Source organism: Pelmatolapia mariae, linkage group LG1 (assembly GCF_036321145.2).
Source record: "Pelmatolapia mariae isolate MD_Pm_ZW linkage group LG1, Pm_UMD_F_2, whole genome shotgun sequence".
Classification (NCBI taxonomy): domain Eukaryota; kingdom Metazoa; phylum Chordata; class Actinopteri; order Cichliformes; family Cichlidae; genus Pelmatolapia; species Pelmatolapia mariae.
Window position 1 is genome coordinate 18,762,501 of NC_086227.1, and position 27,845 is coordinate 18,790,345.

Sequence of the window (27,845 nt, forward strand, 5' to 3'; positions counted from 1 at the left end):
ATGACAGCATCACACAGCTGCTACAGATTTGATGCAAATCTCCTGCTCAACCACATCCCACAGGTGCTCTGTTGGACTTAGATCTAGTGTCTGTGGAGGCCATTTGAGTACAGGAAACCAGCTTGAGATGATTTGAGCTTTGCGCTATCCTGCTAGAAGCAGCAATCAGACACTATGGTCCTAATGGAATGGACATAGTCAGCAGCAATACTCAGTTGGACTGTGGTGTATTTTTAAAAATGTTCAGTCGGTATTAACAGGACCAAAGTGTGCCATGAAAATATGTCCCACACCATTACACCACCAGCCTGAATCACTGATACAAAGGTGGGTATATTAATGACCTTCCTTGTCATGTTGTTTACACTAAATTCTACCATCTTAATCTGGCTGCAGAAATTGACTCATCAGACCAGGTAATGTTTTTTCCAATCTTCTGTTGTCCAGTTTTGATGAGCCAGGACAAATCAGTAGCATCGATTTTCTGTTGTTAGCTTGCAGGACCTGATGTGGTCTTCTGCTGTTGTAGCCATGGGTTTGATGTTTGTGTACTCAGAGATGTTCTTCTGCATACCTGGTTTGTAATGAGTAGTTCTTTACTGTTGCCTTTCTATCAGCTCAAAGCAGGCTGACCATTCTCCTAGATAGAGGTGTATCTAATCAAATAGCAAATGAGTGTATTTAAAAACACACCATGTAGTCATTTTGGAATCTAGAATAGTTATAATGGTCACAATAAGATAAGTGTAAATGTCTCTTAAATGTAAATGAGAAGTACTTTACTACTTCTACATGCTCTTCACCTTGTTAGTCATTTTCTATTATTTGTATACTATCTAGACATTTACAAATGATGACATTTAGATAAGTAAAATTCATTGTTTCAGGACTATCAGCAAGATTTAATGGAGATAATCTGTTTATTCATTTTGACGTTTAACTTTGGGCCAAAGTGGACCACAGGAAGACCGAGGGTTTGGCCAATAGATTAGACCAGACCAGGTTTGAACAGCTGTGCATAAAGGTCATCCATTAAGGATCCAATTTCTCTCACATTTTTAGATGCTAGATGTAAGCAAGGGAATGGAGCAAACAGAACTGTAATAGTTTATATTTTAGCTTTTAATCCTTTAAAAGTAAGAGCAAAACCCAAACCTCATGCCACTGGAATAGCGTCATGAGTTAATTTCCTTGCCTGAGTTTTGACAAAGTTTGTCCCCTGCTGTGCCACTTTTTTTTTCTCCTTTCTTTACAAAATTCCCATCATTAATTTGTGTTTCTGAAAAGGATACTTAACCTTGCATAGGCACTTCTGAAAAAGTCTGGCCTTCTTGATATCTTCTAAGTGCCTCTAACATGATTTGCTCATTCTCAGGCTATAAATGACCTACAAACTTGAGATGGGTATTTTTGTTGGCAGATGAACTACTGCTGTTTTTTGTGCGCATAGACGTGTCTTGTCTTAACTAGCTGAAATACCTCCTCGAGCACATTTATTTAAACTTGTGCCAAAAGAGGACAAGCGGTGCTGAATAGATGAGGAATGAAAGTATTTGTTGTAACTTTGCAGCATTCCTTTAACAAAAGAGAGATTAGTTCAACATACACAGAGGCAGAGGCAGGAGCCCTCTGGCAAAGAGTTTTGTCAACAGTTTTGTGCTTCCCTATCACTTGTTCATTCTCACTCGCTCACTCATTCACCCACACTTTTAAAAAATATATATATATATATTTTTTTTTTACTCACTCTCAGTCCACTTGTCATATGTTAAGTCCACTTTAAGTTTAGGTAGGTGAGTCATGTATGTGTGTCAGACATGAGTGATTGCCATCAACATAATCTCATGTCTGCTTTCACTGGCCATCTGTGTTGGACACATTTGCCTCCTACCTGGTGAAGTTAAAGTCAAAACGTGTGTGGAAGCAGTAATGAAACAGACAGTTTGAGGCTGTGCTGCGGAGGTTCGGGCGTGAGATACAGTTGGAACATAGCAGTGAGATTTTATGTCCAGTCAAGTGCACATTGGCCAGATGTGTAGCCATCGGACTATTCTCTACAGCCACTAAATCCCGCATTATTACCACTGATTATATCAGGGTTTCCACATGAATCATTCTGTGCTCTCATCCTGCAAACATCCTGCTAAAACTGGGCACACTTGTGTCTCGCCATGAACTTTGTGTGACAGAGAAAGAAATGCAAACCGGTTACCTCCACTCTTGCCATGGCAACGGACGCGACAAGAAAAGCGATCCTGTACCTGTGTATCTGTCTCCCTAATGGTCTGTGTGTTAGTGTAACAAGATCTGAAAAAACTCCCCTCAATGACATTTTAGATCCCCCACTGTAACTGACCTGGGCTGGGGAGTCACAAGTAGGATTTAGGTGAGTACTCAGGCTTCTCTCAGGTTCCTGTTTGTCTTTTCCTAATGAATTCAGCCATAAGAAAGCTTCAGATGAGGCCCATTTTTTCCACATGGCCAGGATATCATATACTGGTGCACGAGCTGTTTTTTGTTTGCTTGATGCAAAAGCTTTATTTTTAAGACATGTATGTAAAATACCTCTCTTTGACTTGCCATATGAACTGATGAAGCATTTGTCATTTTACTTTGAGAAAAAAAGTGCTCATTAAAAATGCTGTGGGATGACTGCTGAGGTGTCCTGCATTATAGCACCTTGCTGCTTCACTGTTGGACTGCACCACTCGGCCACTCCTAACTCTCCTGTTCCCTCTGCTGGGAAAGGCAGATATTGCACACTCCAGACGAAGTACGAAACGCAGACTTGGAGTAAGTAATTTTGTTTTAAAGATCATTCTTGGCATTGCATTACCGAGAATCACCTGCGTCTTGTTCTGGTTTGATTCCAATCTACCGCATTCTCTGCAAAAGGCATGGCCTAGGTGAAAGCCTGAGCTGAAAACCCCTCGGTATAAAATATTGTGAATGAGTCATTCCCAAGTTTGGTGTTAATCATCATTGCAAACGCCAAACCTATTATCACCAAATCTTTTCAAGAAGTTCTTGTGTCCATCTGGTGGCAGAAGTAGCAGGTTTGGGGGTTTTTTTTAAAGGGAGGGAGGAGGTTTTTTTTCCCCTTCTTTCTTTTTTGCAGCAGCATTCAGGTCGTTTGAAAAAGCTTGTTATCCCTCCAGCATAGGAACCAGATTTTTAGTTTACCTTGTAAATGACCTTGTAAAGATAAGGCTTCCTTTTTTTTCCTTTGGACATGCACTCAATTTTTAGGTTACTTTATTTGGTTTGTGCATGCGTGTGTTTGTCTGTGTGTGAAGGAGGCGAAACTTTCGCTGAACCTTATACAGATGGAGTGTCTGTGCTTGGTGCAGTAGTTATACAAACAAGAATAAATACTCAGCATTTGCATTTCCAGCTAACCGCCTCTAAGAATATTGAGCATCAGCTGTCTGTCTGTCATTTGAACCACTGGTGAAATAGATCAGCGTTACCTTTGTTCTTTTGGCCACAGCTCCCTCAAGATGTGACAAAAGATTGTTGTGACAAGTGCCTCACCCTCCAGCAGAGGACCAGTTTGTCTCCCGTTTGCTTGTGTCGACTGTTTGATAAAAGCCAGCCTACTTTTGCTGTTTGTGTTTCTGTTTTCGTTTTCCTTTTTTGTATTGAATAGCACAACAGGCAAGTTCATTATGCGTGTGACTCATCCCACTAGCCCACACCCCCTCCCCATCTGCTGCTGTGCGCTGGAAAGGAGAGGGAACCGCCATTGATCACTTCTTCCCTCACACATGCACGCACACACCCCACCTTCAACGTCACTATCGATCGACATGTTTAATGTTTTTGTGGGAAATAGCTGGCATTTCCTTTTGTGTCCTTTTACATCTGTTCCCTACCATTTGCTGACATTATAATAAATCACGGAGCAGACATGTAGAAGATGAAAAGTAAAAGATAATCCAGCAAATTATTCAGACAGTCTCAGACCATTCAGACACTGATTGAACAGGCTGTGATTTCTTTTTTTCCTTTTTTTGTAGCAGGCTCAGTCAAGAATATATAAGGAAAAATGTCTGGATAGGAAAACTTTTCTTTTTTTTGCATGTCTTATTTATTTGATACAGCTGGTAACAGCAAAGACCCCGCAGAATGGTCGATAAGCGTTACATATATCCTGCGTAAAACATTTCCTGACTGCCCCACTCTCAATACTTGATTAATAAAATAAAAAAAAAACCACTGACATCCACATATGAGATTATTTTGAAGTCAATGATTAATATTTTTAACAAACGTTCAAGCACAATTTTCCTTTGTTTGTCTTCTGTTACAGTGCTTTAAAAAAAAAGTAAAATAGAATAAGAGTTGGTTTATGGAGCAAACAGAAACTTGTGTGCTAAAAAACTGAGAAACATTATCACAATGAAATCAAGGCAATAGTTTTTTCACTTTCTCATCTTTCTGACTTGGTCTTTTTTTATATCAAGAACCGAAAGACACTGTTCGTCGACGAAACAGTTTGCAGGTAGTGTATGGTGACTTCACAGCAGTTCTGGCCTGCCAAAAGGTCCAATCTGGTCCCCAGGCTGGCTCTGAAAAGTGTGAAAATTGCAGAAAGGAGGGTATAAGTTGTTAAGAATGGATCACATCATGAGATTGGTTGTCTGAACTGTTAATTTAATCCGAGTCAGAGGTCTGAATCATCCTCACTTTTACAGTCTTCTTACTGACAAAGAAGTTTTTCATACCACGCCAAAGTAAGGTGGTTAAACCACTGTGTCCTGCTGATGCATTATAGCATTTCTTTGTGATCAAAGTAGAATGATTGAATAGACATAATGTTGAAACTGCACCTAGTTTTGTTAAAACAGCTCATACTGTAAAGGAGTGGTGGAGATCGAATCGGCCTGCGTGCAGCCCGTGAACTGAGTTTGACTCTTCTGGTTTACAGGGATTCCTGCAGCCTTATTACTATAGTGCTTCCCTGCTGCACTTGAAACAAAGAGCGCACTAACAGCGATTGAGCTGACTGTTAAGGCCATGACTTCACAACTAAATTGATGATGAGACATGATCCATTAGGGCCTGTCTGATGGTGTCTTGTACATGCATGCTGAGCACTAGTGTGCGTGTGCGTGTGTATGACACAATTATTGTCTATCAGCAGAACACTGCAATATCAAGGGAAAAGAAAGCAAAGAGGTTTATAAGTTAAAAAAAAGGCTGAGGTTAAGATCTCTTTAGGACAGACAAAACAGTGAGTAACCCTTTTAACTGGAAACTGCAGGCTGAATGTGTCTATAGCTTCTGAAATGATGATGCATGTCAAGTTTGCTTCACCACTGATAAACAGTACATATATGGTCTTTATTTAATCAGGTAATCTCTTGAATTGGATTGATAAGAAGGTTGGTAGAGATGAGAAAGATTCCTATGGGAGCGACTTGGGAGTGTTCTCTTCATCAAGGCGGTTGTATGATGAAAGAGTCTGTTGTGTGAGGATTAAGGTCATGTGCATTAACATAATAACAGCACTTCCATTAATTTTGGTTCAGTTACCTTGAATTACGGGATTTGGTGAAGTGTTTATATTTGTTTTCAGGCATTTCCATAACTGCAAGTATCAAGTCAAATGCATAAGAGCTTTCCAAAAGGTTCTTACAGTATAATTTAGGCTCTAAGGCTAACACGAATACATTTGCATTAGCACATCGTCACATCCAGTTTATCAGAGCTTTGTTGCTGAAAACAGCTGCCTCCTGCTGTTTAAAATGACTCTGATTTCCTGCAGGGGTAGTGAACTAAAGTTCAGCGAAGTTTTGAGCCGTCAAACAAAACAGTGGACTAAAGATGCTAAAGCCCTCTGTAAAACCGATCGAAACTACAAAGTCAGGTGATAATTCTGTGTGAATTTGGGACTAAAAGCAAAAGAATAGCTATTGGTTTCAGTGAAACAGACACCTTATATGACTTAAGTAACATTTATGTTTATTTATTAACATATATATTATATTTATATATTTATATAAAATGTATGCGTTATGCAGTCCAGATGTGAGCGGGGAATGACAAGTCCAAAATGATCTTCATCTGGAATTTCTGGATTAGCATCCATCCATCCATCCATTTCCGGGTCAGCTGCCATGGTGTGAGAGGCGGGGTACACCCTGGACTGGTCACCAGTCTGGCACAGGACAGACAACCATCCACGCTCACATTCACATCAAGAGCCCAGAGTGAACACACGCAGACGGAGTGAGAGCATGCAGACTTCACACAGAAAGGCCCAGCCTTGATTCAAACCCAGGAGTTTCTTAATGTGAGGTGACAGTGCTAACCACCACATTCATAATGATTAAACTTCTAATAAAAGCTCCACTAAGTTTACCAGAAATTGTCAATCAGTCACAGTTTACACAGTGTTATTGCCACAGGCTAAAGACTGTGCTAAAGAAAAATTTTGCCTGCTGACTGGCTAGGTTGTGCTCCCAGGCTTGTTGGTGCACTGAGTGTGGGTTCCCTGTCACAGCCAAGAAAGTTGCAGAATAAGGTTTGGGGAAAAATATTGTATTGTTTATTTATAATGTATACATGACGAACTGTTCAATAAGCTACATTTTTCAGACATAGTTTGGAGAGATATTTGCCGACATTAAGGTTAAGATATGGTAAAATATTGGACAGTCCAGGGTTCTCTGTCTCGGTTTTTGGCCAGCTTTTACCCTTTAGTTTGAGACATTTTGAAATTACATTTATTTCATTATGATCAGGAGGTACTTTGGTACTTATAGGCCTTTATAATTGTGGCTTTAAAATAAGGTTGGGCGTCTGGACGAATATATCGACTATCAACGATAGGCTGAGCCTTTCACCGATCGTTTTTAGAAGAGCGATTTATTTATTTGCCCATTAGTAAGTTTGCTAATAATGTTGGTTGAAGCTAAGAGAAGCAGTCAATGGAAAAAATAATAGGGCTGTTTAATGGCACCCTCTTCCATCTGCAAACAAATGCACCCTCCTCAGAGTGCGCCCAAATGCAGCGATTTATTTACTCAAATTCATAACAGAAAGAAAGAAAGGCAGTAGCCTATGTTCAGAAAAAAATCAAAAAACATTTTATTTAAATTAAAAAAAAAACACAATGGTGGGGAGGGAAACAAACAGCAACTGCCTTCTTAAATAAATAAATAAATAAGTAAATCAATAAATAAATGAAGAATCCAAAAAGTATCTATATTAATACTGAAACAAACAAGAAAAGAAGGTAAAATATTCCCTCCAAACAAAATGTATAAATTCTAAATGCGCAAATCCACGCATGATTACATTGCTCCACCTAGAGCTGGGCGATATATCGAGTTTTTTAAAAATATCGATATATTTTCATACGAGATATAAGATGTGACAATATCGTTTATATCGATATAGTATATGTTACGTTATAATTATACTTGTGGAGCCGCAAGTTTGCCTCTCTTTCGTCCATTTTTGTCTCTACGCTGCGTTACTGGGCCTCGCCTCTCTCCTTCACTGAACACAACTCCCCCTCCCCCATAGCTTCACCTGCAGGCAACGACAAGATGGACACGGCAAATCTCCATTAACGAGTTACCGCGGATCGCCCCGTGCGTGGGGCTGGACGGCGTCAACGTGTTAGTGAGCTAACCGCGCTAACCAGCTTACCACGCTAACGACGACCTAAAATCCTTTCATTTTCTCAAAAGTCGACAGTGCGCCTTATGTATGAATTCTGGTTGTGCTTACTGACCGCGAACCGATTTTATGTGGTACATGGCACTCAGCAATTTGTCAAAAAATGTTTTAGTACGACTTTGGTAAGCTACGGAGCCGCACTGCTTGATGGATTGTCGGAGCATTACGGCTACCGTAGTGGAGCCTCGCGGAGTGATACAGTGGGGCAAAAAAGTATTTAGTCAGCCACCGATTGTGCAAGTGCCCCCACCTAAAATGATGACAGAGGCCAGTAATTTGCACCAGAGGTACACGTCAACTGTGAGAGACAGAATGTGAAAAAAAAATCCATGAATACACATGGTAGGATTTGTAAAGAATTTATTCGTAAATCAGGGTGGCAAATAAGTATTTGGTCAATAACAAAAATACAACTCAATACTTTGTAACATAACTTTTGTTGGCAATAACAGAGGTCAAACGTCTACTATAGGTCTTTACCAGGTTTGCACACACAGTAGCTGGTATTTTGGCCCATTCCTCCATGCAGATCTTCTCCAGAGCAGTGATGTTTCGGGGCTGTCGCCGAGCAACATGGACTTTCAACTCCCGCCACAGATTTTCTATGGGGTTGAGGTCTGGAGACTGGCTAGGCCACTCCAGGACTTTCAAATGCTTCTTACGGAGCCACTCCTTTGTTGCCCGGGCGGTGTGTTTCGGATCATTGTCATGTTGGAAGACCCAGCCGCGTTTCATCTTCAAAGTTCTCACTGATGGAAGGAGGTTTTGGCTCAAAATCTCACGATACATGGCCCCATTCATTCTGTCCTTAACACGGATCAGTCGTCCTGTCCCCTTGGCAGAAAAACAGCCCCATAGCATGATGTTTCCACCCCCATGCTTCACAGTAGGTATGGTGTTCTTGGGATGCAACTCAGTATTCTTCGTCCTCCAAACACGACGAGTTGAGTTTATACCAAAAAGTTCTACTTTGGTTTCATCTGACCACATGACATTCTCCCAATCCTCTGCTGTATCATCCATGTGCTCTCTGGCAAACTTCAGACGGGCCTGGACATGCACTGGCTTCAGCAGCGGAACACGTCTGGCACTGCGGGATCTGATTCCCTGCCGTTTTAGTGTGTTACTGGTGGTGACCTTTGTTACTTTGGTCCCAGCTCTCTGCAGGTCATTCACCAGGTCCCCCCGTGTGGTTCTGGGATCTTTGCTCACCGTTCTCATGATCATTTTGACCCCACGGGATGAGATCTTGCGTGGAGCCCCAGATCGTGGGAGATTATCAGTGGTCTTGTATGTCTTCCATTTTCTGATGATTGCTCCCACAGTTGATTTTTTCACACCAAGCTGCTTGCCTATTGTAGATTCACTCTTCCCAGCCTGGTGCAGGTCTACAATACTTTTCCTGGTGTCCTTCGAGAGCTCTTTGGTCTTGGCCATGGCGGAGTTTGTAGTCTGACTGTTTGAGGCTGTGGACAGGTGTCTTTTATACAGATGATGAGTTCGAACAGGTGCCATTCATACAGGTAACGAGTGGGGGACAGAAAAGCGTCTTACAGACGACGTTACAGGTCTGTGGGAGCCAGGGATTGTCCATGTTTGTGGTGACCAAATACTTATTTGCCACCCTGATTTACGAATAAATTCTTTACAAATCCTACCATGTGTATTCATGGATTTTTTTTTCACATTCTGTCTCTCACAGTTGACGTGTACCTCTGGTGCAAATTACTGGCCTCTGTCATCATTTTAGGTGGGGGCACTTGCACAATCGGTGGCTGACTAAATACTTTTTTGCCCCACTGTATGTACTGTGCTTCAACGTAATATTACCGTATTGTGTGTATAAGAACCATAAATGGCACCTGTTAAGAGACATGGTTACAAAGAGGATTTCAAACTCCAGGCTGTCAGTAACGCAGTAGAACTTGGGAATAGTGCAGCTGTGAAATCTGTCTTTGTTATTATGCTCAGCGTCTTTTAGTTTACATTTTGACTGCACAATTGTAAGCTTTTTGTTATGCACAAAAACAACATTGTTTTCTTTTATTTATGGAGCATTATTATTTAATAAATGCTGATAATTTATTTTTGAGTAATTTCTTCATGTACATCTACGCTGTATGTTAATAAAAGTGCCTGTGTGACATCTGGGACACAGCTTTGACTAAGAACTCTCTTTTTGTTCTTACCTTATGGCTTAAAAAAAAATATATCGAGATATATATCGTATATCGCCATCCAGCTAAAAAATATCGAGATATATATCGTATATCGCCATCCAGCTAAAAAATATCGAGATATGAATTTTGGGTCATATCGCCCAGCTCTAGCTCCACCCATCAAAAAGTCTGCGCCTGCACATGTATATTGCCTTTATCGTCATTTATTGGACTGACGATTGTCGGTTGGAAAACTTTTACATATCGCCCAACCTTACTTTGAAACAAGTCCAGGTACAGGATACCTTGGATAAATGTTAGTTTTATATGTATATACTGAGCATGTTTACCTTGAACTTATGGCTTATGTAAATTTTAGCTTTAATGTTGTTATTCCATGATGGGGGAAAAATACTTTTTATTAATTACAACACCCTGTGTTGTAATTATCGTGAAATCACTTCCTTTTTAACGTCTTTATTGCTAAATTTGATTGCCCCGAACTGAATGTGAAAAATTCAAATGAATTCTTTTGAAGGCTTGGTCTGAGCTATAATGCACTTGCACAATGATTTGGTTTTTTTTTTGTTAAGTCTTTTTAAATGATAATTTCATTTATTAAGGTGAAACGATTATCCAAACTAGTCCTATGTGAAACGTAATTGACCCCCATAGTTATGAATTAACTGTGACTAATCACATTTTTGTAAAGTGGAGTTCAATTTCTCTTGCCACACCCATGCCTGCTTACTGCCAGACCTGTTGGATCAAGAAATCACTTAAATAGAACCTGTCTGACAAAGTGAAGAAGGGTAAAAGATGTTAAAAAAGGACCAAAGTCACTGACATCTATCAGTCTGGAAAGAGTTACAAAGTCATTCCTAAGGGTTCGGAACTCCAGTGAACCACAGTGAGAGCTCTTATACACAAATGGAGAAAACTTGAAACAGTGGTGAACTTACCCAGGAGCCTACCAAATTACTCCAAGAGTGCATCAATGACTCAGGAGGTCATAAAAGAGCCCAGAACAACAAAAACTGGAGGCCTCAGTTAAGGTAGTGTTCATAATACTGCAATAAGAAAGAGACTGGGTAAAAATGGCATCCATGAGACCATTTCAAGTAGAAATCCACTTCTGACCAAATGTTAATCGCCAAAACTTTTGGGAAAATACTCTTGGGAACAATGAGGCAAAACTTGAACAGTCAAACATGGTAGTGTGATGGTCTGGGACTGCTTTACTGTTTCAGGACCTGGACGATTTATTGTAATTAATGGAACCATGAATTTTGCTTTCTACCAGAAAATCCTGAATGTCCAGCTATCAGTTTGTTTCCTGAACTCAAGCACACTTGGGTTATGCAACTGAACAATGAAGGGAAACATACCACCAAGTCATCTCTCAATGGAAAAATAACACAAAATAAAGTCTTTTGGAGTGGCCTAGTCAAAGTCCGGACTTATATCAAGTTGAGATGTTTTGACATGAATTTAAACAGCCCATTCCTAATCGAAAACCCTCCCCCTACCCAGAATTCAAACAATTCTGCAAGGATAATGAGGCCAAACTCAATGACTCATTGCACATTATGAACAACTCCTTGATTGCAGTTCTTACCTCTGAGGTTAGCACAACCCATTATTAGGTTTTGGGGACAATTACTTTTTTCACACAGAGCCAGGTGGGTTGGGTTAACTTTTTTCCCCAATTAATTAATGAAATCATCATGTAAAAAACTGCATTTTGTATTTACCATGGTAATCTTTGTGTAGTATTAAAATGTGTTTGATGATATAAAACCTGGACCTCATTTTTAAAAATCAGGTAAGTGCTTCAAAAGTTATGTGGATAAACACACACTCTTTCACCTATTGTTGTTGGTACCATAGTTCTTGAGGTATAGACTTTAAACTTGATAAAGAGGCTGGGGAGTTCCCCCAATCAGAACTTTTTACCATACAGATCTAGATGGTGTCACAGACTAAAATCGAAGGTGACAATGTGTGAAAATGTGGGTGCCTATGCATGACACATGTCAGTGCACCACCGTGAGTTAAACACTTAAATGATGAACTAACATTGTGATGATAAAAGATGATTCACGTATATGGAGTCATGTTGTGAGAACTGTTCTTGTGCTTTCTCACATGTAGGTGGTGCTGGACATGACATTTGGAGGTGGTGGTCATACCAAAGCAATTCTGAGCACAGTTCCCGAAGTCACGGTCCTGGCCTTAGATCGAGATCCCACAGCAATTTCTCTGGCCCAGCAGTTAGCCAAGGAACACTTGTAAGTGATTTATTGAGAAAGATCAACTAGACCAAAGTTGAAGCTTCAAGCTGCACACTGTTGAGACAAATGTTTATACCTTATCATGGCTAATGTTTTGCCATCAGTTTTTGTTGTTATAGCTGACAGCTTGACAGTTTTAAGCAGTGTGTGGTTTGTGGTCATTTCTTAAAGGATACTGTGGGTTTGATATACGGTGTTGCAGCTCTCCCTGTACTTTCTCACTTCTTCCCTGAGCCCGATCAAATACTGCTTGCCAAGATACAGCCCCTGAGTTCCACTGTCCAATCAGAGCCATTCTTCCTTCTTAACTTAAAGCTTTTCTCCCCCCACGCAAAGCTGGTGGGCCCAGCATGTAATTTGTCAGAGTAAGGGCCCACGCCTGCTGTGTGAGGGAGATGCTACCTCCCACAGAGGATCTATAAGTTACTGGTGGGGGGTGTGGGGGTTAAAAATGGAGAGAGAGAGAGAGAGAGAGAGAGAGAGGCAAAAAAAAAAAACAAGAGAGAGAAAATGAAAATATAAGAGAGAGCAGGGAGACACAAGGACACAATGCCAGGGTGAGAGGGAGTGTGTGTGTGTGTGCATGAGCAAAGCGCGGGTGGATGAAAATAAGATGTTCCTAAGACCATGGCGTGGGAAGGAATCCTTTTACGTAGATTCTGGGGAAACCTCTCTCAAGGGAATCTGCCAGAGAAATGTGCCTGTGAGCGGGGAATGACAATTAAGAGAGAGAGAGAGTGAATGAGAACACTGTATTCTGTCAGCAGCAATATACCCCTGCTGTAAACTCTTCCACGCCTACTCGTGATACAAGTTGAGAGAGGCTAGAGAAATCTAGCAATTAACCAATATTATTGGAAGCCTGAGTAAAAGACCCTGGCAGCCCACACAGTGCATCCACACAACAGGGTTAGAGGATTTTCTGTCTCCTCTGCACTCCCGTGTCTTGAGGAAAGTCTAACCTCAGTGCGAACTGTTGAGTTTCGGTGTCAGTCTGAACCCAGTTTTACAGCACAAAGAGAATAATTTCAAGTCCAAACATTTCAAAAGCGTCAGCTTATGAAGGTAAATCTCTTTTCCCTGAATAATATTCACCCGTGTACTTAATGGGATTTGTCTCCTGCATGTTGAGCCTTGCTATTCTCTGCATCATTCTTCTTGTTGCTATGACTTCCCTCCGCTCGAAGCTCTGCAGTAGTTGTGCCCACAGTACATGTTATAAATCTGAAAAGGCACAGCGCGTCATTGAAAAGTCAAACATTGGATTTACATGTACATATATGGTGAAACTGACTGATATGAAGTGAGATCTGAACTGTTTGCATACTCTGTGCTCTTTGTTGATTTACACCGAGTGCCATGTTGCCTGTCACATCATGGGTAGTAGGCTCTGAATGCTTTGACACATGAAGCCCATTTTCTTAGAGTTTACCTGCACATATTGGCTCTCTGTCTTTATTTGGCTTATTTAAAATGTTTTCATAAGAACAGTTTCCCTCCTCTAAGGCTGTAGCTCTTTTCTGCTTTTGTTATTCAGTCGATTCTTCTTTTATTTTTTCCTTTCCACTCTTATTCCACTCTTTCTTACTCTTGTTGTTTGTTTGAAGACCACTACATGAAATGAAATTATATTTAAAGGTTTTACATTGGAGATTTGTCAGATCTGCAATTAAAGGTGAGCCTATAATAACATGTTGATGAATTATTTGGCACTTTCCTTTAGGATTTTTACAATACTAGAATTTCAAACAGTAGAGATACCCTGGAAAATACTCAATACTTAATACAATTTTCAATGCAATGGGGGGAAAATTAAAAACAATCATTTAAGAGGCATCCATTTTTAACAATAGTTACAACAGTACTGGTTGGTGCAGATGTTTTCATCTACAGCTAAGGCTGGATGATATGACTTTAAGTTAAAAATATGACAATTCATGAAACATTTTCCCTCAATTAGGATTAATGAATATGAACAAACAAACCCACACACAGACAGGATATTTTTGTTCGTTAGTGTTCTAACAGATTGGCAGTATTACTTTTGGTCGTTAAAACTACAATAAGTGTCCAAAAAACAGACACAGCATTTTGTATTTGGCAGAGGCCGCTTTAGTTGTCCTGTCAGCTCGGTGTTTGAGTTTAAATATTAACTGTCATTTTGGGAATAAAGTAGAAATTTCGAGATTAACACCCAGCTGCAGCTTTGCAGCTGCCAGCCACAGGTACACAACAATAGAACCCAGTTCATTCCTCTTAAATGCAGGTGAGGCGTAATTGCTGATGCCGCTCTGTTTTGTCAGCCTCCCCGTAGCGGCGCCACAGACCACTCCCCACAACAGCTTCACGTAGGTGTAATTTTTAACCAATATAAAACATGCTGACTTTTGTTTGGTTTATTTTACTACTGAAAAAATTAGCAACACCTTGGAGACCTACATTGATTTCATCTAGGCATTTTGCCATTTTTGTTGCTTTTTTTCATGGGTGAAGTCAACCAGAGCTTACTGGGAGAATAGTCCTGCATTAAAACAGTGCAAGGACTAGTGCTATGCATTTAATGCATACAACTCACCAAAACACTTCACAATTCATAAAATGCACAAACTTGAATTTATGTCCTTCTGAGCTACCCAAGCTGTCGGTTTTGTCAACTGTTTCTAAAATGTAAATGATGTAAATGTTCCCAGGCTACTTATAATAAGAAATGTTAGTTATATTATGATATACAAGGAGTGACTGCCACAGAGACCTACTTTTACCTCCATCAGCAAACCATGCCAAAAAAGATGTTTGGTATCAATGCTAATAATACTACTACTACTACTACTACTACTACTACTACTACTACTACTACTACTACTACTACTACTACTACTACTACTACTACTACTACTACTACTAATAATAATAATAATAATAATAATAATAATAATAATAATGGCTGCTATTTGGCTGCAAAAAATCTTTTTTAATTTCTCTTTTCATTCTTGCATGTCATCTCTTGTTTTGCTCTTCCCAGCTAAGTGTAATAGTGTTTGCATTGCTCAGTATAGCCCACACGTCGGCAGTTCTCTGAGTTCTTTGTAGCCGAGCGATAACCTCAATCAATCAATCAGTCGTACATCATAGACGACATGGAGGGAAGTGCTGATTTCCATGTTTAGAAACTCATGTCGTGTTCGCATTTCCTAACTATGGAGAAATGAGCTTGTCAGCCAGGAAGTAAAGATGATGAAATTAAAGTGGGGAAGTAGGGGGGCAGGACAAACTTCACGATTCAATATTTTCCCATGGCTTTAACAGTACATAAATAAGTCAGAGAGGAGTCTTTTATAACCATCTCTGGGTCATCTGGGGTAATTTAGTAAAAAATAAAAGAGTCATTTCTAAAGGGGCTAGCCTCTCTGTGTTTGTATCCCTCTTCTGTTTTTTTCCTCCACTGGACTGTAGATATTTCCATCACCGGTCCCCTGCTGAAAGCAATCAATCACCATCTTGTCTTAGGCTTCAGTGACGCAGGTAAAGGAACTGAGCAGGTCAACACAAGGGAATATTTCAGGCTTGATTTGTGAAGAAGCAGCATGATGCTGAATGAGCATGCGCTCAAACTGAGGCTACTGTGAAGGCTGCTGATGTCCTCACCGATGGTAGCCTTAAATATTTAGTGAAGGAATGATTTCTGAAAAAAAAAAAGATTCAGTACTGACCTCAGAAAAGGCAGAAAGAAAAATATCATTGTCACCTATTTTGACAGTTTGATGGATACAGTATAAAGCTGTTTTGAGAAAGTATTTTATGAAAGAACTTAAATATAATATTAGAAAAGTATACCTATTTTTTCAATTAATTAAAGGAAATGACTCACTCATAAGGTGCTCTTAATATCACCCCTAACATTTTAGAGCTTATAAAAGTAGTAAGTGGATAACTAAAAGTAATTTTAAATTCAAATTCAGCTTCACCATAGCATGGCATTTTGTGTTTTCTTCACTGAAATGTGCATATTTATCAAACACAACATGAAAAGATCTTAAAGGGGATTTAACCTAGACCCATTTGTGTTCAGGCAGAACACAAGGAAGACGTGGGGATGGTGTGAATGCATACAAGGTGAAATGAAAAGGCACGATCAGATGCAAATTCACTCAGGGCAGTGCGACCTGGCAGGATAAAATATAGGAGATGAGGTTTCAGCTTCAACAAAAGACCCCCATATGTTCATATCGTGGTCATTAGAATGAGAGAGATAAGAAAAAAGCTGAGATACTGGAGGGGAATAGCACACAAGCCGAACTTATCTCTAATACCCCCCCCAAAAAAAACAAAAAAAAAAAAAAACAACCCACACACACACACAAAGTGACAATTCATATTTTGTTTGTACTCTAATTAAAGTTGACCTGTTATATTATTACTGTACGACCGGAGGTGAAATACACTCACCAGCCACTATTTTTTGGCCCACATTTAGATTTTGGTCACCAGTTTGAGTTGATTTGAGCTTTGGGAAGTGACGCATTGTCCTGGTTAATGCAGGATGATTCTAAAGAGATGGACATGGTCAGCAACAATACTCAGGTAGGCGTTGAAACAATGCTTAGTTGGTTCAAAATGTGCCAAGAAAATATCCTCCACACCATTACATAACCAGCACCAGCCTCGGCCATTGTCACAAGCAAGGATGGAGCCATGCTTTTATGTTGTTTATGCAATAATTTTCCAATTTTCTCTTGTCAAATTTTGCTGAGTCTTAGTGACTCTTAGCTAAGAACAGAAAGCTTAGACTGAGTGGAGTGGTTAGTACGGTCTTCTGCTGCTGTAGCCCATCCGCCTCAAAGTTCACAGTTCTGCACACTTTTGTCCATCAGATGCTTTTCTGGATACCTTGGCTGTAACAAGTGGTTATTTGAGTTAGTGCTGCCTTCCTTTTTTCAGACTATTTTATGTGAACTCTAGAGATGTTTGTGTGGTAGAATGTGCAAAAAACATTCCAGTAGATCAGCAGTTTCTAAAATACTCAGACCAGCCATCTGGCATGAACTATCTGTTTATCTGTTATCTGTTGTCAAGCTCTGTTTTGCAACCATGCCATGTTCAGAGTCACTTCAGTCACCTTTCTTCTTCATTCTGATTCTCAGCAACTTCAGCAAATCAACTTGACCATGGCTACATGCCTAAATGCTTCACATTGCTGACATGTGATTGACTGACTAGATATTTACATAAACAGTGAGTTGGAACAGGTGGGGCTTATAAGGTGGCTGGTGAGTGGATGTATTTTCACAAGGCGTTTAGCAGTGAACAAAGCAACCCCACCCACTTACTTTTCAAACCTTTCGCTTACGATCAGCAGCCACTCATAAGAATGTGAAAGGGATGGTTCCCTTAAAAGGAGAGGCGCTTAAACTGCTTGTTTCAGGCAATGAATTACCAGAAGATATGAACTACAACCATGTATAAGATAAATAAAGAATTTTAGAACTGTCAATAATGCAAAACTACCATAAAACTGAAAATGATGCATAATGGGTTCAGGTTGATCCACTGAGATGCCAGAATAACAAAAAACAAAGGCATGTCAATGTTGTACGATGCTACAGCTATAAATAGTTCAGATCTCTTAAGCAATTATGAGCCCACTTGAACCTCAGCACATAAACCACTGAAACTTGTCCTCTTTAATAATATAAGACCTTACATAAGGCATTTATATCTCCAACTCTGTGTCTAAGCCACATAAAGAAGTTAATAATTTAGAAATCTTATGTAACTGTTTTGCATATTTTTAAATCCTTCATTGGCTTATAAAAACATGTTAAAGAACAACAGCACAGTGATGGTTAATTTTGGTGCAGAAACTAAAAATTGGCATTGAAAGCAAACCTTGAACTTAAAAGGAAACATTGGCATTGAAATACTTCTTTTGAAAAAAGAAAAAGATCCACTCCTAGTGGGCCTAGAGTATACTGATTATAAAACACAGAGTTTTAAAAAATGACACCTTAAAATCCAGCCATCCATCCATGTTATGCTGCTTATCCTGGACCTGGTTGCAGGGGCAGCGGTCTAAAAAAGTTAGGGGCTGGGCTAACAAGAGCACAACGTTTGTAGAATTTGCATTCAGGGGAGAGAATGTCACTCTTTTTGACCTATTGCCAATTTGCAACCTTTGTGCTTTCTGCCCTAATTTAAGGAGCAAGACTAAATAGGTCAAGTTTTCTTTGTAGTTTTTTTTTTTTTTTAATCTCACACAGAAAATTGAACTGGGTTAAAGAAAGCATAGTTTTCCAGTTAGAGTTTGCTGTCTTGACACACGTACAATGGAATAGGATATAGCCATAGCTCATTTTTGTTAACTAACCAAATTATGTTTGATAACCAAGTCGTTTAACCTAATAAAAGACAGAAAACAATTAAAAACTGAGCTTACTCTTGTGGGCAGAGTTAATTACTGGCCAAACAAATACTTCATGTTTATTTTATTTTCTATGAAACCATTAATCACATTCTTCATTAATCAAATCATGCAGAACGTTGTTGCAGGTTAGCATTGCTGTCATCCTTTTACTTTACGCTTCGCTTCTTTACAACTTTGCTTTACAGATAGAGAGAGACAGGGAATACATACTTGGGTTAAACCTTAGGTTTAAATGCATCTTAGGTAATAGTTGCAACATTTCTAATCTAGTTCATGCCTTTTCCCCCCCCAGGGATTAGAGGAAGCACTGCTGCTGCACAAGATGATGCAAGTTATTTCACAGTATAACTGAATTTAATGCAGTTACATAAGCTGCAAAGTGAAATTAATAAAGTGAAAATTTTCCAAACAGGCATGCAGTTATTAAGCAGTCCAGTATTTATTTCTTCTTCTTCTTCTTCTTCTTCTTTTTCTTTTTTTTTTTTTTCAAAAAATGCAAGGCAAAATAAGACAATCGTTCAGAGAATTTTACCTGAAATCATGGTAGCTGTTACAAAGGTAAATGGGTCACTTAAGATGAAGTGCCATTCACCTGGAAAGGATGCAGAAGCTGCAGGAGGTAGAGACATATAACTGCACTTACATCAGACAGTTTTCAGCAGCTCTCAATACTTTGTGCAAAACATTATAACATAATAAAACCCAGAGAAAGCTAAAGAGCCAATCAATAGCCAGCCCAGGAAACATATGAGTCAACTTTGTTGTTGCACTGATGGAATTACACAGTTAAAGTTCACTATAATTTCAACTGTGTGGTGACAGGCACATCTACTGTTATAGTAAAGATGTAGGCAAGTATACTGTTTTTATTGGCTTACTGTAACCATAATGTGAATTAGCATGACATTTGTTCAAATGCTCTGGTGGGATAGGCCAGAAATCTTGATTGTGTAGTCACCCAAGAGTGAGTTGTAAATTTTGTATTGTCATGGCTTGAGGAGCATGTGATGCGGAGGTAAAACCTGGAGGGGAAAAATGTTTTTAGGGTTATGTTTATATTATGTTATGTTAACTTTTAGGTTTTAAGTCAAAAAACCTAACTTTTTCATATATATACATTAGTGCTGTCAGCATTAATCTCGTTAATACGACGTTAACGCCATAACCGCATTAACGCGGCAAATGCCCGTTAGCGAATCGGCCCGTGCGAATCCTGCACGGCACTAACGCATTAACGAGCTAACTGTGCTAACGCGTTGACGCTGTTAAGCTCTCAAATGGCCTCATATTTTGAGTCTAGAATATAGTTTGGTGTATAGAAGGTTTTATGGTCTACTCAGTGACTGCATGGTGGTTTGTGCTGATATGCCATGATTGGTTTTCAGCAAATGTGCCACTGTACATTATGTCTAGATATGTCTCATCTGTGAGGATATTGTTCCAGATGCCTTGTGGTTTGTTCAGGTCAAAGTTTTGTAAAAACTAGCAGCCCTAGCAAACTAGCCATACTTATTCAGTCTTGTTCAAATTCTACTGACATGAACTTTAACATGCTAACTAAGGCTTGTAGAGTCTTAGATGTAACTGTTGGATTTTTGCACTTTCTCTGAACACTGCACTGACTGGCCTTGATGTGAATTTGCTGGGATGTCCACTCTGGGCAAGATTTTGGCATTGTGTTGACTAGGGCTGGGCCATATCATACCGTTCACGGCAACGATAAGAAAATGAAATATCGCGATAGAATATGGGTAAAACGCGCATGCGCAGTGCCTTTGTTTTCATACGCACATGGCAGAAAAAGCATGGCGGCGGCGACGGAGAATGAGAAGGGCGAAAGCAGATCGTTGAATGAAACGGATGAACCAGAATTGGTTTGTAAAAATGCTGCAACTTCAGTGGTGTGGCACTGGTTTAGCTTTTGTCCATCAGATACACAACAAAGCACTATTTTTGGTAGAGCGTGCTAGCGGCCCGTCGTTATTACCGTGTTTTTTGGAAAAATTCGACACACTTAAAATCAATCCTTTGATTCTTGTGAAAATCGACAGTGCCCCTTATAATCCCGTGTGCCTTATATATGAATTCTGGTTGTGTTTACTGACCTCGAAACGATTTTATGTGGTACACGGCGCTCGAAAATCTGTCAAATATTTTAGTACGACTTTGCTAACCTACGAAGCCGCACCACTCGATGGATTGTCGGAGCATTACGGCTACCGTAGGCAGGAGCCTCGCGGAGTGATACGTACTGTGCTTCAACATAATATTACCGTATTGTGTGTGTACAACCTCTTTTTAAGTTTTGTGGATATTAAACACGGTTATGCTGAGGATATGTCGGCCAGTTTCCACTGGAAATGCCTTTTGGTTAAACTGTCAGCAAGGAATTTGCACTGTTACATTTTTATATAACTTTAATGCACACAAAAAACAGCTGCTTGTTTAAGTGAAAATACATTGATGTTTTTTTTGCACTAATAAAGTTGTGGAGTTGTAAAGTATTTTGTCTAGTGTCAATTATATCGTCAGTTATATCGTTATCGCAAATTTTCAAATGTATATTGTGATAAATATTTTTGGTCATATCGCCCTGCTCTAGTGTTGACACACACCTGAATGCTCCAGACTTGCAAACTACCAAAACTTCTGTTGTTATAGAGCTGTGCACACTTGCTGATGATCAATTAAACAATTGTATTTCATTAGCAACTTACATAATCATGTCACATAGTCACATAAAATGTGCCTAAATTATTTTGTTATGTTGACCTCGAGCTCAAATATAGTTGTCATGGGTAAATGTTGCGATCTTATATTAATATTTTTAAGCCACTACTTTCTTTGTCACTGCTCATACATAATATGTAACAATAATAATAATAAAGATGGATGGATGGATAAGTAACTTTGTAATGTAGTTACTCAAAGATATGGAGAAACATATGGAGAAAATGGCCACCTAATATGCTGCCTTTGCAGATAAATTTAGCAAATAGCTTTGAAACAGTGCCACACTGTTCTCCACTGAACTTAACTGTAAGAGTTTTGAAACTCTTGCCAAATCATTTACACTGCAACTTTAAATAATGAAAAAAAAAGTAGAAATTGGAGATGGTGGGTAGAGTGCTACTGAGGAGGCAGAACAAACAAGGGATTGTGCAGGTGATGGGGGAAAACAACAAAGCCTTTACTATAGATTTTCCAACAAATTAATCACTGTGCGGGATAGTGAATAACAACAGCAAAGCAAAGAAAGGCCCTGACTGTGTGGGTGAGATGCTCCCTTGCCATTTTGTCTTCAGTGGGTTTTGAAATAGAGGACCTGTCAATTTGTGTTCCTTCTTTTAATGCCCCTAGTTAATCTTGAGGAAGGTGGAGTCTGTAATGTACCTAAAAAGGGCAAGTTTCTAATTGAGAAAACTATCTTACTAGAGTTTATTGCCCCCTCAGGGCCAATTTAGCTTACAGGCAGCAATCAGTAGTAGTGAAAATACTGCAACCAATCAATCAGTCAATACTATACATGCAAACATAAACAGTTACTACACAGATTACAGCAGTATCCCATTTATTATTGACACTCCTCACAATCTCACAACCAGAGCTGGCGACAGTTCAAAAACAAATTACATTTTGTTTATATAGTCTTTCTGTTATTGTCATTAATACCAAGACTGCATCAATGTAGATTTTGAATAATGTTATTGATACATACTTTTACAACGCTCTCGGATTATCCTGTATAGAAAATAGTCCAACGATTTGATTGTTTAACAATTTGATAATAATCATCGTCATTAAAAATAAACTGGTTTTTATAAACGGTAATGAATTGGTGTTGTAAGAGTACTGTCTCGGAAACATCAAGCAAATGAACTAAAATGAATAAAAATTATAGGGAACCAAAGAGCAGCAGCATCAGTTGGGAAGCTAATGACAAACACTCTTGCAAGGCTTTGATCAGCATGCATTTTTATTATGTGGATTAAAATGTATACCTAAGTGCACCAATGCGTGTCGAAAATGTGTCCTTTACAAATGGAGGGACAGGAAAAATTAATAGCAGCGTGTTGTTTTTGATTAGCTGTGAGCACTTATTGTGATGTATAGCTTACACATGGCAGGCATAGACTGAAATTAACCATCCTTCTCCAGATGGAGGTTCATGTGTTGAGAGCAGTGACTCAGTCTTTGTGCACAGGTTGCTGATTTTTTTCAAAGATGGGTGAGACATCAGATTTAACAAGGCATTTGAAAGTGCTTTGCATGCATTTAAAAGCAGAGGCTTGCTTCACTAGCTAACATTAAGGCTTGTCAAAAAAAAAAGAATCTGGGCAGCGTAGCTTATTGACGCTATCCCAACCATTGAAACATTGAAATATTATTGCAGCGTGATTGCTAAGGGCCAATAATTCCAACATTCTCTCTTCTCAGTTGTCAAAATGTTTTTTTTTCCAGTAAATGCTCATACTCAATACCTTTTAAGGAATAGAGAAAGGCAGACAGACCGAGTTCAGTAACTAAGTTTTCCAGATAATTTCATTTGTTTTACAAGTGATGCCCTCCAGTATGTAGTCTGAACCAAACATTAATAAATGGACATTGGTAGCTTATGTAACTGCGGCAAGTGTAATAAATAAAAACAACTGAGGAAATGTAAACTATTAAAGGAATTAAATCAAGAAGGAGAGATGCAGTTGCAACAATTGCAGTATGTTGATTCTAAACTATTGGTTGAGGTTTAGAGAAGTGGAGCAGCCGTTCTCTTTTTGTGGTATGAAACATATGAATTCAGATTTTGAGCTGCTTAGCTTTTTGCTGTTACTCTGCAACCTACAAAATTGTTTTTTTGTTATTTGGAAAGGACAATCTGACATTTTGGTTGCTTTTTTGATGAGTAATAACTTCACTAGAAATGTATTTTCATATATCTGGGAGCTGAGGAAGGCTGCATACGACCTTTTGCCCCTAATGTATAGACGCTAACTCCTGTTGCTCTCTTCTGCCATCATCTTTGTTCACACAATGTTAAAAGGTCACATGAAAAATGCATGAAGGTGGCTTAAGCATCTTACCACTCGTGCATGAGGAAGTCGGTACACAGAGTCTCCTCTGTCAGACAAGGGGAAGGATCTCAGTAGGCTAGCTAAGACAGTCGGCCTCCAAGGGGGTAAAAATAACTGATTCATTTTTTAAAAGGTTCACAAAAAACTACTCAAGCTTTTATGTGTTGCCAGTGACTCGCTGGTATGTCATACTCCTCTTGAACTCGGCAGCTTAAAACGACCACTCTCCAGATGTTGTGTGTGCGGGTTGTTTTAAGATTTTATGTATTCATGTTTATGCCCCAAAGATTTGCAAGATTCGTTTGTTAACCATTCTTACCAGATGAAGTTGTGCCATTAAGGTCTGATAAAGTGAGAAAAAGAGAGCAGTGTTTGTTTGTGCCACTTACTTTGGTCGTGGCCCAGACTAAGGGTAAGTACAACCTCTAGCCTCTGACAGGTGTGACAAAACCTCCCAAAAAATGAACAAAATCTGAAAAGAAATGAAAAGTAAGAAAATAAAATTTACAACCCTAGTGCTAAACCTAATTTAATCCTAAGTTTTGGAAGGCAGTAATGAACTTTTGGGGAATAAATTTCAATGGCTTTTGATGGGTGCCAGAATGAAGGATTTAGTTGTTCTCTGCTTGCTGAGATTTAGGAAAACAGTTTAATTAAAACAAAAATTTTAAATGCTGATAGTTTAAAGTTAGGGTTTGGGTTACAGTTGCAGTATACTAATGACTGCCTACACTCCAGAGGGTTAAAAGAACTCTAGATAAGATGGTAAGAACTGGTCATTGAAACTGTTGCTCTGTTTGTGGTATTGGTGTACCTCAGGGAAGTATTCTTGGTCTACTAGTCTTTTTTTTTTTTTTAATGTTCATGATTAACCATTTTTTACCCTCTTTATGCACATGACAGTAAGCTGCTTCTGTTAGCCACAAATATTTCTTACATTTTACGTATCAGTTAATAAACTCATTAACTATACATTTCGTCTAGTTAATAGACACATTTTAGAATATAAACTTATGTAATACAACTTCTTTTTTTTGTAAAATATGGAACACAATAGTATTAGAAATACTCATGTGTCTCCACATTGTAAGCATTTGTGAAGGTAGGTCTTCTTCAATTTACTATGGATTTTCTTTGGTTACAAATATAATCTCTTTGTATTACATTATAAAATATTTTTTTCTGTAACAACTGTTTATGTAAACCTTTCACACACTCACGCACACTTATTACTTATTAAATCACCTTTCTTTCCTATTTTGATGCTCAATTTGAACTTAAGCAAGTTGTCTTGTCCATGTCTACATGCATAAATCCTTTAAGGTGCTGCTGTGTGCTTAGATATTTGCGTTAACAAGCAACAAGCAGTTTAATATCTGGTTTCCTTGATCTGGAGCAAATGCTGTTGAGCTAAATGAAAATGAAATGTTAGCATTAGCACTAGATTTCAGCTACATATGTTTTATATGTAGCCGAAACATATTCTCCAGTCTTTTAATAGCCATCATGTCTTCGGTTGTCTTTGTCTCTAAATACACTGTTTCGTTCCCTAATTCTTTCTCAGTGGTCGTGTGAAACCAATACTCGGCCGGTTCAGTGAGCTTGAAGACCTGCTGTCAAACATGAACGTTAAGCCAGGCAGCATTGATGCTGTCCTGTTGGATGCTGGCTGTTCCTCCATGCAGATGGATGAGGCAGAAAGAGGCTTCTCCCTGAGCAAAGATGGACCGTTGGATATGAGAATGGATGGAGACAGGTAAAAGATTTGATACATACATTGGTTGGCATATTGTGATATGCTGGATAATCAGAAGCGCTTGTGCAGTGTTAATCAGTGTAATAATGTGAAAGTGCAGATAGTACAAAAAGGCATACCTAAAATGGGTTACCAACAGCATGGGTCCAATTAATGTTATTTGTTTCTCCTATATGTGATGACCTGAAGGCGTGAAAAAATAGGTTTTTTAAATTTTTTTTAAACAATGAAAACAAACCCATTTTCAGTCGACCTATAGTGGTTATGTTAAAGAAAGCGTTCACCAAAAAAATTTTGTCCTGTCCCTACATTGAACATTTGCAGAGTGTTTGTGAAGCAAAACTAAACCTCCAATCTGATCAGTGAAACTGGCTGTGCCAGGCATGAAAGCACTTTGCATAACAAAAGTTCTATTCTTTTTATATTGTTTATCTGCGATGTGCTCGGGACTTGTACACAGTAACAGCGCAAAAAGTAAACTGATGGTATATGTAAGAAGGGAGCTAGCATTGTGATTTAATTTGGTAATTTTGTAGTTATACCCTTTAGATAATTTACTGTAATTAGTAGACGTTAACATACCCATGTTACACAATCTCAGCAAAGAACTCATTTACTGAGATTGTGATTGGGCTAACCTAAAAAAAACACCGTACATTCAATTCTTCCACAGATGTCAGCGTCAGGGTACTAAAGCCTCAGTCACACTTAGCGACTGGGCTAGCTACATTTGAGTTCCCTGACTGATTGGTGAGTGGTTGCTGGCAGTCACGAGCAATGTTCCCTCTAAGCTGCGCGCATGCGCAATTGCGCACTGCTGGCACGGTCTCTGCGCACAGAAAATCTGCGTTGCGCACAAAAAAAAAATCTAACCTGAATTGAAATTAAAATTAATACTTTAACAATTCTGTTCTGCAGTGTTAGTCAGTAAGTGACTGGCTGCTCCCGTATGGGATTAGAACGATGCCACCTTATCCCATAGTCCAGCCAATGATGCGATTCACATTCATATATACGCAGCTAATCAACGTCGCTGACAGGCTATGACAGCGTACTTATGTGCCGACACTGGTGTTTTAGCTAGCAAAGCGGCGTGGCTGATGTGGAGTGAAGCCACGTTAATGACAACGTGTACAACCATTGGAGATGTGAGCAGGACAGACAGAACAATTGACGGAAAAAGTGTGGACTTTATACCAGTTTTTAAATTGTGTTGATAGGCCACGTAAAACCAGAGTTATGATAAAAAATATTTGCAATGTTTGGTTTTCTTCCTGAATACTATCGTTGTTTATATTTACTGCGGGAAGAAACGGTAATAATGGCGTTTTATAAGGTAAACGTTCGAAAGCACTCTCCGCCTGTGAGCTATTGGTCGAAAAATGTACCATGTCGACCAATCAAAAATGATATGGCAACATGGCATTTAGTTGTTTAGGAAAGGGGGAAGTTTTAGGAGTGACGGCGGTGTTTTGAGATGTGAGAGACTTGCGACGTTTAGTGCAAATCTCGTGTAGTTAGTGTGTAGTGTAGTCAATAGTTTTGTTTTGTGTGTCAGAACAATGAGGCGACTACTGAATGTTACAGGTGTTACAGGAGGGATACATCCTGTTGTCAGGCCTGCAGGTATCAGGCTGTTGTTCTCCTTTATCTCATAGTGGACAGAAATTATTTTTTGGAGTGGCACAAATAATTTGCGTGGCATCAAATTTGATGCAGAACAGCTGATTGTTCTGTAAATAGTTTGAAATGTTTATTTAAAAAAACGCCTTGGCTACATTTTTAGGTAAACAGCTGCAAAAAACATTGTTGTTTGCAAAACTCAGTTACTTTTTTGAAGAAGTAACTATATAATTAATAATTGCCCAACATTGGTCATTATATACTGTATTTTGCAGACAGAGAGTTACAGGACTCTCTCCCAGACCACAGACTCATACTCATAATACAAGTCAGAGCTTTATTAAAAAGAAAAAAACAAAAAGAAAGTTGTGTTTTCAAAATTGAAGTTATTTTTACTTCCAATAGGGTTAACATACTACACAGGTCATGAACAAGATTTTTTTTAATTTTCATTGTAAGTGGGATAAAGCAGTTAATTAAAAGTAGTCTAACATAAATGTAAATGCTGTAAATTGATTATTTTAATAAACCATGTAACTTGGATGGATTCGATGCTGGCGTGACCACAGTGCACACGTCTGCTGTTGCTCACAGTGGTCCAAGGGATCGCTCAGGGAGTTTGTGTGTTCGCTCAGACACATGAAAAATTAGAGGGAACATTGGTCACGAGGTAAATTTTGTCCCAAAGAGGTATATGGTGCAATTGCTGTGGTTACGCACTGATTGCCATGGTTGGCTCTAGTATCCATGGGAAACTCTGTTTACAAACTACTGTAGCTACTTTCTGAGTTGTAGTGAAACTGTGAACAGAGGCACACAAAAACGTGTTAA

The 27,845-nt window shown here is 39.0% G+C and overlaps 1 protein-coding gene across 1 annotated transcript in view; it reads left to right on the plus strand.

Annotated features, from left to right (window-relative positions):
* The window catches only part of mettl15 (methyltransferase 15, mitochondrial 12S rRNA N4-cytidine), a 57,584-nt gene that overhangs the window by 22,556 nt on the left and 7,183 nt on the right, over positions 1-27,845 (plus strand). The window contains exons 3-4 of the mRNA XM_063493888.1: positions 12,006-12,142; positions 25,200-25,391. Of these exons, the coding sequence (XP_063349958.1) occupies positions 12,006-12,142; positions 25,200-25,391 (329 nt within the window). The remainder of the gene's footprint in view (positions 1-12,005; positions 12,143-25,199; positions 25,392-27,845) is intronic.